At 34.4% G+C, this 12,587-nt stretch overlaps 1 protein-coding gene across 2 annotated transcripts in view; it reads right to left on the bottom strand.

Moving 5' to 3' along the window:
* The window catches only part of SppL (signal peptide peptidase-like protein), a 280,619-nt gene that overhangs the window by 34,104 nt on the left and 233,928 nt on the right, over positions 1-12,587 (bottom strand). For both annotated transcript variants that reach the window (XM_090384387.1, XM_090384379.1), the window contains one exon: positions 1,543-1,588. In XM_090384387.1, coding sequence (XP_090240513.1) covers positions 1,543-1,588 — 46 coding nt within the window. The remainder of the gene's footprint in view (positions 1-1,542; positions 1,589-12,587) is intronic.

The following is a 12,587-nucleotide window of genomic DNA, read 5'->3' as shown; positions in this document are numbered from 1 at the left end:
AAGATAAATCATATATCATTCAAAAAAGCTCAATCAGGAAATGAGTTTATGATATTAACCAGAATTTAATGAGTTATTTTAAAATAGGAAATTAAGTACATGATGCATTTGCACAAGTGGCTACCTTTGTTTTTAATGTTTACAGGAGCGGTGAAATGGAGTAGTTCATGTTTTCATTACTTTGGGGGGGGGGGGGTATAAGTGATCAAATACGTTTTAGTGATGTAGATACATTTTATTTTTCTAACTATTCTTTTTGTAGAAAGACTGAACAAAGTGATATAAATGCAAGAAATTAATATACGAGTATGTCACCAGGAAGAACATTTACTGATTAAATAAACTAACCATTGGAACCTTATTTTTGACTTTATATTACTCATATCATTAATCTGAAATTAAAATATTTTGAAATTTTGATTTTTGTTTAAGATATTTGAGATTATGTGCTGGTAAATGTTAAGCATTAGTACTATGTTATATATTTAGCATTCTTTTATAAAAAATTCATATGAAAGGCAGAACTTTAAATCTTACCCAAGTGTCACTGGGTTAATTTAACTTATGTAAAGCTAAAGGACTGCTAGACTATTATAGACTAAGCATCCTATCAAGGACAATTACAGCGGGCTGTAACTTGGGAAATTTTAGTATGTGGTTCTGCCAGTAGGCATCAAGTTAAGTTTAGTGACACTTTTAAAAATCACAAAAAATTATAAAGTGCACATGAGCATTAGTCCATGTGCTAATACAGTGTTAGTTAGAACATGGCATCTATACTAAGCATGTGTATACTGATAGAGGTATAAGTAGTAAATAGGTTTCTGTGGGCAAAACACACACCCAATCGAGCAAAATCCACTTGGAACTCACAGGATGTGCATAGCTCTGATGTTATGTCAATATACATGAAGAAGTGGTGCCAAGTTTGCAAGTGGTCAGATGAACATGAGCAGAGAGAGCAGAAACAGGAATAGAGTCCATCCACATCATCTGATGTGGAAATAGTTGGGACACATTTCCTTATTGCTATCTTATTGATAATGATGAAAAATAGTGTAAGTGCTTGTATTCATAAACAACATATGTACTTCAAAGCACACCTTTTAGACTTAAAGTAAAAAATAGGGTACCTTCTTACTTAACTTCCCCTCATATATGAAATGAGTAATATTAAGTAGTGGGTGAGGTATTTTTATTTCATTCAATGTGTGTTACCACAGCCAGAGTTTTTTTTTTTTTTTTAATACAAGCAAAATCGCTGAAAGTTTCATAAAATAATAAAAACATGGGGAAAATACAAGTGAACAAGAATTTATATGATGTTTAAATTAGTTAGAATGTTAAATTTCACTTTTCATAATCATTCATTTTGGCATTATGGTTGCTTAAATGATAAGCCAAATGTGCCACTATTAATTCTGTATACAGTTCAATCACAAGACACTAGGTGGAAGTATATGGTTTGATGAACAGGCGATTAATTTTCACAAAACTTCTAAAAATCACAAAAATTATAAGAAAATGCAGCATAATACTTACTATGTCTCCAAGTCCTAACATAGAGAAGTGTCCACTGTTGTGCATACTGTAATAAATTTTTTAATTAAATAAGTGCAATATTATAATGCTTTAGTTAACTCTAGTGTAGAATATAAATTTTCCTAACGTGCAATATTTGCTATAAATACAAACTAAAATTGTGAGGCAAACCATACTAGTGACACAGCCATACATTTAGAATCATTACAGCAGAAAGCAACAACTTTTTTAACTGTTTTGGAGCCATGTGTATATCTTTATATATATATATATATATATATATATAATAATTAAAATAGAATTTTTGCCAGTAGCATGGCAAACCAGTAGAGTGAAAATAAAATGAACCAAATAAAAAATAACAATAACAGAAAATATAAGGGGGGGGGGAATAAAGAAGGAGAGGGTAGTGTTGAAGCAATGTTCCTAGAATAATTGAGAAAATAAGCCAATTAAAAGAAATTTAGCGGTGCCCCCTCGTAGGCACCCGTTTCCGAATTATGTGAAATCTCACTAAGGTAGAAACGTAGACTAACAACATTACATGACCAAATAAATTAAAAATAATAAAATTATTATTATTATTAGCCATATGGTGTAAGGAAGCCTGAGGCTTATGCTGCACCAGTCAAAAAAAAAATTTCCCTATTACCCTGAGAGTGAGAGAGAGAGAGAGAGAGAGAGAGAGAGAGAGAGAGAGAGAGAGAGAGAGAAGTAGAAAGGAATTACCAAGAAGGAGAAAAATGATGATATCCAGCTCAGGACCCTGGGTGTGCCAAGCCCATACTCACCAGATGTGAGCCCCTGGGGGTAATGAAATGAAATAAAATAGACTGACCATTATGCCCCATCTCGACAGAGGACCACGAGGCCAATAATAGTCAGGAATCACTGCATTTCGAACGCTAAACAAATCCATGCAGCGACAGAACGACACCAAGATCAAACAGCCGATGCAATAGATTTGCATAGCGGTGGTCCTTATGCAGCAAAAAATAATAAAACAGAAAGCCTAGTACTCACATGGCCAAACCACACCACCGACAAAACAATAGTTAAACTGAAAATATATAGAAATAAATTAGGCTATAGATGGCGGTACAAATGCAGCATTAGCACATCGTCAACGCTACCCCCATATAAATATAATCCAATTAATCCAAAAATTAAATAGAGATAAAAATTAATTAAAAAAATAAAAAAGAAAAAATAGTACGAAAGCTAACATCAGTGGCAGCAGAAAAACATAGTCCACTACATGTTGCTCATTATAATAATAATTAAAATAGAATTTTTGCCAGTAGCACGGCAAACCAGTAGAGTGAAAATAAACTGAACCAAATAACAATAACGGAAAATATAATGGAGGGGATAAAGAAGGAGAGGGTAGTGTTGAAGCAACGTTCCTAGAATAATTTAGAAAATACGCCAATTAAACTAATTTTCTTTTAATTGCCTTATTTTCTAAATTATTCTATATATATATATATATATTAAGAAGCTAATTAATATGGGGGTGGAATGTGCCTGTAAGATAACATAGCTTATGGATCAGGGACACTGCATTAGCAAAACTTTAGGACCCACTACTTTAGGTACATTGTTATCTTCATTATTATTTCTATTTTTATGTTAATCAATTTATTTCAGGTTATCTCCTTCACCTTACTAGCCTTCTCAATTTTTCCATGGTAATTACAATTGACAGGTCAATAGTTTTCTCAAAATGTAGGTGGTAGATGACTTTCATCAACCGGTGAAATACCACCACTTTGCTTATTGGAGGCTTGAAGTGGTGAAATCCATGTTTAGTCTCTAGAGCAAAGTTTCCGGCATCCCCCCATACTTCTCCTTCAACGCATGCACGGTACTAAGTACTATAGGTTTTGATACCTTTCGTGTTTGGGGTTTTCATAAAAAAAAAAAAAAATCAGTTTATTCATTTCTTTTCACTTGCTTCTGTAAGGTCATCCATGATCTGTATGCACCACGTAACATAACCACTTTTATTGGCACAATCTATTAGACTCTTACCGCAAACTTTTAAAAAATTTAAAATTGCTTTCTCAACACATGGCAACCGCTCACGTGCACCACAGCATACAGAACATGTCGGAAACAGAAGCAAGAACATTGCTGTCTTTTTCATAATTTCGGTGGATGACCTCTGATGATGACACTGAGATTGTGAAAAACACCGCAATGTTACTTATTTTGGTCGCCTTTTCACTTCTTATCTTTATTTTAATTTCCGGTCTATTTCTTCTTCTTTTTTCATACCATATATCGCTCAGTGCATACCGTATGTTCATTAGGTTTAAATCAAAATCTTCTTCACACTTTCTACTTACAATATATTTTATATATATATACAGTGGAACTTCTCTATTACGAACTTCTATTTAACGAATTTCTCTATATTACGAATTTTTTCGCAAAACATTGCACCTTGAAACGAAATTACATGTAAAATTAACCCCATATAGCGAAGTGTTAGTCTCTCTATAACGAATTTTTAAAAATATACGACCTCCTTCCCTCCGAAATTACGCATTAGCATCTGGAATTAATCATTCTTTTAGTGAATACTTGTGGTCATTGACACCCGTAGGAAGGTCTTTGTTTCATTTTTGTTACAGTTATAAAACCAAATGGGTTTTCTTAAAAGTGGTCATAAACTTTACAATAAATAGGATAGATTTGTAAATTGATGTTGGCTCAGGGGAAAACGAAATTCGCTGCGGTAAGCCTTTAGCGTGCTGCGGCGGCAATACATAGAATGATGCCATAGTCGATTTTTAGTAACAAACGTCTACTGAGTGACATTCGCTTCTCACCTCAACCGTACCACGTGACCTTCCTGTCAATCATTATATGATATGTCCGTTCTCATCTAACTGGACTCCTAGTAGATGGTTTTCATGAAATTTTTTTTTTTTTATTTAGTTCTTTTAGAACAATTTGTCATCAATCACATAGGCTATATGCTCTTGTTTTTTTTTTTTTTTTTTTTTGAAAAGTAACATACAGCATACATTAACCGTAAATTTTATATATGAATGAAAGTCGTATATTTCTTCAAAGTGATTGATAGGAAAAGTCACGTGATACTGTTGAATTGGCAAGCAAACGTCATTGAGTAGGCGGTACCTGTACTAACAATTCACTATATGGCCAGCGCAGCGAAGTTTGCGGTGTATGTATCGGCAAGAGCTACAGTCCAGTGATTTTTACATTTGGGGAAAAAATGTCGAAGAGAAAATGTTTAAGTATTAATGATAAAGTAAAGATTCTTCATGATATTGACCAGGGTTTTAAGAAAAAAGATATTGCGGAGAAATATGGCATACCTGCAAGCAGCTTATCTACGATTTTAAAAAATCAAGAATCAATTTTAAATGCAATTGAAGGAGCAGCAGACAAGAAGCGAATTAAGTTGTGTATATACGAAGATGTTGATAAAGCTGTTCTAAAATGGGTGCAAATGATACGTGAAAAGAATATACCAATATCGGGTCCGATAATTAAGCAACAAGCTCTGGAATTTGCACAGTCCCTGGGACATACAGAATTTAATGCGAGCACTGGGTGGCTAGATAAATTTAAGAAGCGCCACAGAATTGTGGAAAAAGTTATTTGTGGAGAAAGTGTTAATGTAAGTGAAGAAGATTGCAACAGTTGGAGGAACAATACCTTAAAGAAGATTTTGGAAGAATATGAACCTAAGGATGTTTTTAATGCTGACGAAATGGGTTTATTCTTTAAATGTTTACCGAATAGAACTCTTGCTTTTAAAGATGATAAATGTTTTGGCAGAAAACAAAGCAAAGAAAGAATCACTGTGCTAGTTGGAGCAAATATGACAGGAAGTGAAAAATTAAGACTTTTAGTAATCGGAAAATCAAAAAACCCAAGATGTTTTAGAGGCACAAAATCTTTGGAAGTTGACTACACCTTTAATAAAAAAGCATGGATGACCAGTGATATCTTTGAAGACTGGATATTAAAACTAGACAAGCGTATAACAAAAGAAAAAAGGAAAATCGTGTTGGTAACTGACAACTGTCCAGCACATCCTGCCAGTATTTCTGCCAAACTTAAAAGTGTGAAGTTATTGTTTTTACCACCAAACGTGACGTCAAAACTCCAGCCAATGGACCAAGGCATAATTAAAAATTTTAAATTTCATTATCGAAAGAGAATAATAATGAAGATTGTCAATGCGTTATCAGAAAATAGAAACTTGGAAGTTACAATTAACCTTAGAGATTGCATCTCTGAACTGGCAAAAGTTTGGACAAACGATGTCACTGAATACACTATTCAAAATTGTTTTTCGAAAGCGGGATTTGCATTGAATGCAGAAGTCGAACATCAACTGGATAAACAAGATGAACTGCCCCTTTCACAACTGAAAAACTTTTGGAAAATATTAGAATCGTCCGGAAACATCGAAAATGAAATAACACTGGATAGTTATGTTTATATAGATCAAGACCTGACTACAACAGAACATCCAAATGAAGATGAAATACTGCTGAAGTGTTAGACACGACCATGATCACGAAGAAATTAACGATGACGCTGAAGACACATCAGAACAACCCGTAGAAAAGCCAACTTGTGAAGAAATGAGTAACGCTTTTAAAACGGTTCGTATGGGTCTACAGTTTTGTGAAAATGTTCCTGATAATGTTTTTAATGCTCTGAACAAATGTGAGGTTTTCTTTGAGAATCAGACATTTTTTAATTGTACTGTGCAAACGAAAATTACGGATTTTTTTTAATTTGTGATACTTACTGGCGAAAATTGTGTAAGCGTAATTTAAATAAGTGTTTTTGAAATAAAATACATTAAAAATAAATGTAGATTCATTTTCATTTTCTAATTAAATAACAATTTCTAATAAAAAAGATATTCTCTGTATAACGAAATTTCTCTATAACGAATTTTTTCGCTGGATTTATAGAATTCGTTATAGGGAAGTTCGACTGTATATATATAAATATATCTATAATATTGATAAAAATAATTAAGTTACTGAATGAAAGTATTAAATCAAAAATATTAAGCTGATGGATCCGGGTACTACTATTTACAGTAGAGAAACCTGGCAACCATAATGAAATATAGACAAATGTTTATATTTCGTGTATAGGGAAGGGACGTTGATCTGTCAATTGTAATTACCATGGAAAAAAATTAGAAGGCCAGTAAGGTGAAGGAGATAACCTGAAATAAATTGATTAACATAAAAATAGAAATAGTAATGAAGATAACAATGTTACCTAAAGTAGTGGGCCCTAAAGCTTTAACTACTTCTTCAAAGGGTTGGCAGCCAAAACCACAGGAGTCACAACAATAAGCAGGGTCTCTCTGCTTCTGTTATGATGTATACATGTGAAATGTATAAATCATAGCTGACCCAACAGAGACCAAAAAGAAAAGAGTAAAATTTGAAAAAAAAAAAAAAAAAAATTGCGAAATAGAACTTGGGGGGGGGGGGGTTGAAGTCAAAAGGATAGATGTTGTTTGTTTTTTTAGGAGCATTAGCAACTAAGGCCATATTGCTCCGTGAACATGCGGTGGTCATTCCTGACCTTTCCGCATCCTCCGTATTTGGTGGTGACGGGCTCGAACCCCGGTCTAATCAAGAAGCGTGTGCTACTCACTGCTGCTCCTTCCCACCTGGCTACGGAGGCGCCTCCAAAAGGATAGATACATTACAAAAATTACTTCAACTTACTGCGTGTTTGGAATGGAATCTGTTGAAGTAATTTTTGTAATGTATCTATCCTTTTGACTTCAAAAAAAAAAAAAAAAAAAAAAAAAAAATTTTTTTCCCTTAAAGTTCTATTAGCCATTCCCCCCCAAATTTTACTCTTTTCTTTATATATATATATATATATATATATATACTTAGGTAAAAATTGAGAAACTGGGGAAAATATGCATCTGTAATTGCCTGATATTTGTATTTGGGATGACACTTTTTTCCTACTGTTGGAAGAAATCACTAAAATATAAGTGAGGAGTGTGCTATAGTAAAGAAAGTCAGACTCTGGAAGTATGTTATAAAAACTGGGACCTACACATGATCTGCAGCCAAATTCCAATTGGTTTATTTATAGCTGCTGTGTTTCGATAGAGATTTTTAACACTGGTTCAATAAGGCATTACCACACTATGACTTGGGAGGCTTCTTAGTTCTTCTGCATAATTGAACAGTGTAGTCTGTGAAGATGCAGGCACAATCACTGGCTTCTATCACAATGCACAAAGTATATTATGATGTATAAAATCATGCAATTTCATCATACTCTGATTGAGCTGAGGCATAAACAGGAGTACCATAATCTAGTGTTGATACAGTACAAATGGAACAGCAGCAAGTAATGTGACAGAGAAGATTTAGTTTCTATAATTATGCAATATAAATGAATTTTACCTGTTCCAGAAAGTTTAATTTTACCTGTTCTAGAAACTTCATAAAGTGATTGAAATAAATTTCATGAGCAAGATCTTAATTGTTTCAGGATCTGGAGGCAATCAGCATTTTCAAAAAAAAAAAATAAATAAAATAAAATAAATAAAAATAATAAAAAATAAAAGAATGCATCTGTTTCCTGTTTGGAGAGACTTCTTTTCATTCAACAGTCCAACTTATTTATGGTTTTGCCTTTCCATTAGTTCATATTTCAAGACTGGAATGAAACGGCAATATTATTAGTATAATACTACCGTTTCATTTGCATAGTCTGAGCAAGAGGAAGAATCCCAACAGCATTGAGTTTGCTCAAGCCATTTTAAGTCTTAAACACCCCAGTCAAATCACCTTGCAGATGCTTAGTCTCCAGACACTGCAATTTGCAGAACTGAAACCTTTCTTCGTAAGAGCACCCCTTTCTTTGCCACACCAATCTCGTTGCCCTTCTCTGTACCTGCAGTTCTACATCCTTAAAATCAGGCTTTCACACTGATATACAGTACTCAAGATGTGGCCTATCCACTGCCTTATACAAAGCAATAATCATCTCCTTATCCCTTTTACCAAAATTCCCAAATACCATTGACAAAACCCCATTATGTGTCCTAGTGACCTGTCTGCACTGCTCAGAGAGTTTAAAAACAGACTGCACAATTATTCCCAGGTCCTTTTAATTTTTCAACTTCAGTTACCATTTCTCAGCCCATCTGCTTATAAATTTTTATACTACATAAACGAGAGCTTACATATGTTCAATTTTTCCTACGTTCTATTAATATTTTGGAAATAAACAAGGAATTACCTTTTATTCAGTGCGTAGGATTTCTTCTTTCCCAAATCTCCTTATACGAATAAAATATGAAATGATACTTAAAACAAATTTACATAATTAAAATAATTTAAAATTCATAATGTGTTCCTCACTATTGACACACGGACAGTCCTACATCCCAGGATCACAGCGGAGAACCTCACTCCGACCCCAGAAATATTAAACCCCCCCATGCAACCTTTAGTGAAGGAAGACATTTTGTCATAAAATAAAATGCTATTAAAATAAGATGAAAGTTCAATAATTTTTTGAACTTATCAATCCTTTAAATTAATTTGTCTCATCATATATTAAATAGTAATTTATTGATATTCCAGTGAGGAATTTTAATTGCATTGTTTTACTGAACTTTCATCTTATTTTAATAGCATTTTATCGGTATTGTAATTTTGCATTTATGACAAAATGTCTTCTTTCACTAAAGGTTGCATGGGGGGGTTTAATATTTCTGAGGTCGGGGTGGGGTTCTCCACTGTGATCTTGGGGTGTTGGACTGTCCGTGTGTCAATAGTGAGGAACACATTATAAGTTTTAAATTATTTTAATTTTTAAATTTGTTTTAAGTATCATTTTGTATTTTATTCGTATGAGGAGATTTGGGAAAGAATAAATCCTAAGCACTGAATAAAAGGTAATTCCTTGTTTATTTCCAAAATAATTTTTTATAGATCTTGTTACAGCTGCATATCTTCATTACTGTCATTAACCACCCTGCCAACTATTGTATCCTCTGGAAAATCAGACATTGAGCCTGATATACTCTCATCAATATTATTAATAAATACACAAAACAAAAATGGGCCCAGCATCGAACCCTGTGGGACTCCACTAATAACATTAGTCCACGAAGAGCAGTGTCCACTGATAACCTCTCTCAGCTTTCTTCCACTCAACCTCCCCTTCATCAACAGCAGTAACTTTCTCTTAATGCCACACAATGCTTCAATTTGTACAGCACTCTTTTATGTGCAACAGTATCAAAAGCTTTCCTGAAATCCAACTTTACAATATCAAAATTATTTTTTGCATCAAGCTCCTTTGTCACTGCATCGTAATACCCAACCAATCAAATTGGTCAGACAAGATCTCACCTTAACAAACCCATGCTGTAACTGAAGTATAACTGCACTCCATCTAGATAGTCCTGCATTATTTCTTTAACCAGTGATACATTTGCACAGATCCAGTCCACAGGGACCACCCACTGAATCCAACAATGCAATCACAATCATGACAAAAGGTCTGCTTACCTCCTTTGCTGCCTTCTTTATTATAACTGGATAGATTCCATCCACCCCAGGTGCCATTTTTATGTTTAACTTCAATTTCTCTTCCACTTTTCTCTCATTATCATAAAATCGTTTAATTACCTGTTAGAGTTTGATAAACATCTGGCCCCCACCCTAAAGAATTCCTCGTGTATGAATGTAGATGCAAAATACCTATTCAGCCTGTCAGCAACCTGAGCAAGATCACCCACAGTTAAACCATCGTTGTCAAGTGAACCAATTTGATTCAGCCCCTTCCTTCTACTTTTAATATAAGTAAAGAAGTCTTTGTTGCTTTTCTGGGTGTTCTTTGGTAGAGGCTTCTTGTAATCTGCCTTGGTTTGTCTAACCTCCTTTTTTGCAGACTAGTTTATATCTACAATAGCTTCTGTAGCACCAAATAATTTATATGCATCCCATGCATTTTACTTCTCAGCCAAAAATCTCATCAGTTCATCTGACATCCATTTAGCTCTAAGCCTTCTAAGCCTTGAACTGTATTTCTTATTTGGTATGAAAAGCGTAGTAGTTTCTATGATTATTTCCCTAAATGTTTCCCATTTAGAATTTGTTGCTGGTGTAACAACACTAGTTGGTCTCATTGTATAGAATTTAAAAACTGCCTGAAATCACTGTAGTGTCCTTTACAAAAGCAAAAACCCTTCCCCTTAACCTTGATGGTAGTTACATCTTTAAGTAAATCCCTTATCAATACACTACGATCACTTCAACTTAGTGATTCTTTTATCTGCAGATTCTTAATGCAAGAATGTGAGTACAATATGTGAGAATGTATTGTACTCACTTGTTGTCTCTCTAACATGCTGTTGTAGAAAAAAATCATCTAATACATCCCCAAGTCTTGCTAGTGAGAGTGACCAGCTCAAGTTCTAATCAATATCTGGAAAGATAAAATCCCCCATTATACGACATTCTGCCTTACTTGCCCACTCTATTTTTCTGTATACTGTAGTTGTTTGTTGTACTCATCAAAGTCATTTGGCCTATAACACACAACTACTCTCATTTTTGTTTTATCAATACTTATGTCACACAAAACTGATTCAATATTGCACAGCCCGCCTATGTTAAATGAATGCAGTGCCTTAGATTTTATGTACTTCTTAGCCAAGAGCTTGTTTGTTTGGGGATTTATTAGGCACATCGGCAACTATGGCCATAGTGCACCATACAAATGGTAAGTATGTATGCTATTTCTTGTCAGATAGCGATAATTGCATAAAAATAGTACCATAAAGTTAGTTTTTAATTAACTAAAGGAGGTGGTATACTTTGATCATTTTGAGAAAGGTAAAAATGCTTGAGACATTTGTTTTATTATTGAAAAGTGAAGTAAGTGTAAGAAGAAGTTCTTCTGTTGTGGCTGGAGTGTAAAGATTCTGGCATTCTCTTGTATATTTTTGCATCTGAACTCACATGACAACCGATAGTGTGATGCTTGGAAAAACTGTAGCAATTCCAATGTGGGCATCATTCTCTGATCAATCAGTATGTACTATGATGAAATTGGGAAAATGGTCCACTACTGCATGGTCTAGTTGCAAGAAGTTTTCTCTATGTAATGTAGATTTATTCCATTCATGTAGGTGTTAAGTCACATGAAGGTGGAGTGATGTTCCAAGGAGCAAGAGAGAATGGGAGGGTATGCGCCACATTGTGTAAGGTTAAATTTAGTTCTTCTAAGAAAAGTTTTATTCTCATACCCAAAGGACGGTTAGCAGTAGGGCGATTTTGGTATAACCTGCTGTACCGTGATGTGAAAATTATCTGCCAGTTTGGGTGTTCTGGAATAGATCTAATTTTATATGCATAGCGTAGTATCAATTGTTGTCATCTGATTGAGAGAGGGGGGTTCACGTGCGTCAGCACATAAACTATGTATTAGAGACATGTGATATGTTCCTAAGGTAATGCGTATTCCACTATGATGGTTAGGGTCAAGCCACCAAAGGACACTAGGTCTTTCTCAGCTATACACTGGTGCTCCCCAGTCAAGTTTCGATCTTATTAAGGCTCTATATAACCATAATAAAGTAAGGCGATCAGCTCCCCATCTAGTTGCTGAGAGAACCCGGATGATATATAGTTTTTGTTGACAGGATGTTAGTCTTTTGATATCCTCTAGGAAGGTGAGTTTATGATCTAAAGTGAATCCTAAGAACCATATGCTAGGATGAACTGCTATTACTTGGCGATTCAGTTGTAGTTCCAGATTGTGGTAAAGTTTACATTGGGGGAAAAATGGGTGCACAATGTTTTATGTGGACAAAGTTGAAATCCATTAGTCTGTGCCCATGAGCAGATCTTAGTTATTACCCCTTGCAACTGTCTCTCAATGGTATTCATGTTTTTTGCATAACACCAAATACAGTCGATTCCGATTATTTGGAACACATCGGGACTAGTGCATTTTGGCCCGATTAAGCGGCTGCCCCA

This window comes from Mastigoproctus giganteus, chromosome 1 (genome assembly GCF_048544385.1).
Source record: "Mastigoproctus giganteus isolate SK-2022 chromosome 1, ASM4854438v1, whole genome shotgun sequence".
In the NCBI taxonomy this organism is placed as follows: domain Eukaryota; kingdom Metazoa; phylum Arthropoda; class Arachnida; order Uropygi; family Thelyphonidae; genus Mastigoproctus; species Mastigoproctus giganteus.
This window is presented reverse-complemented; position numbering and strand designations above follow the sequence as displayed.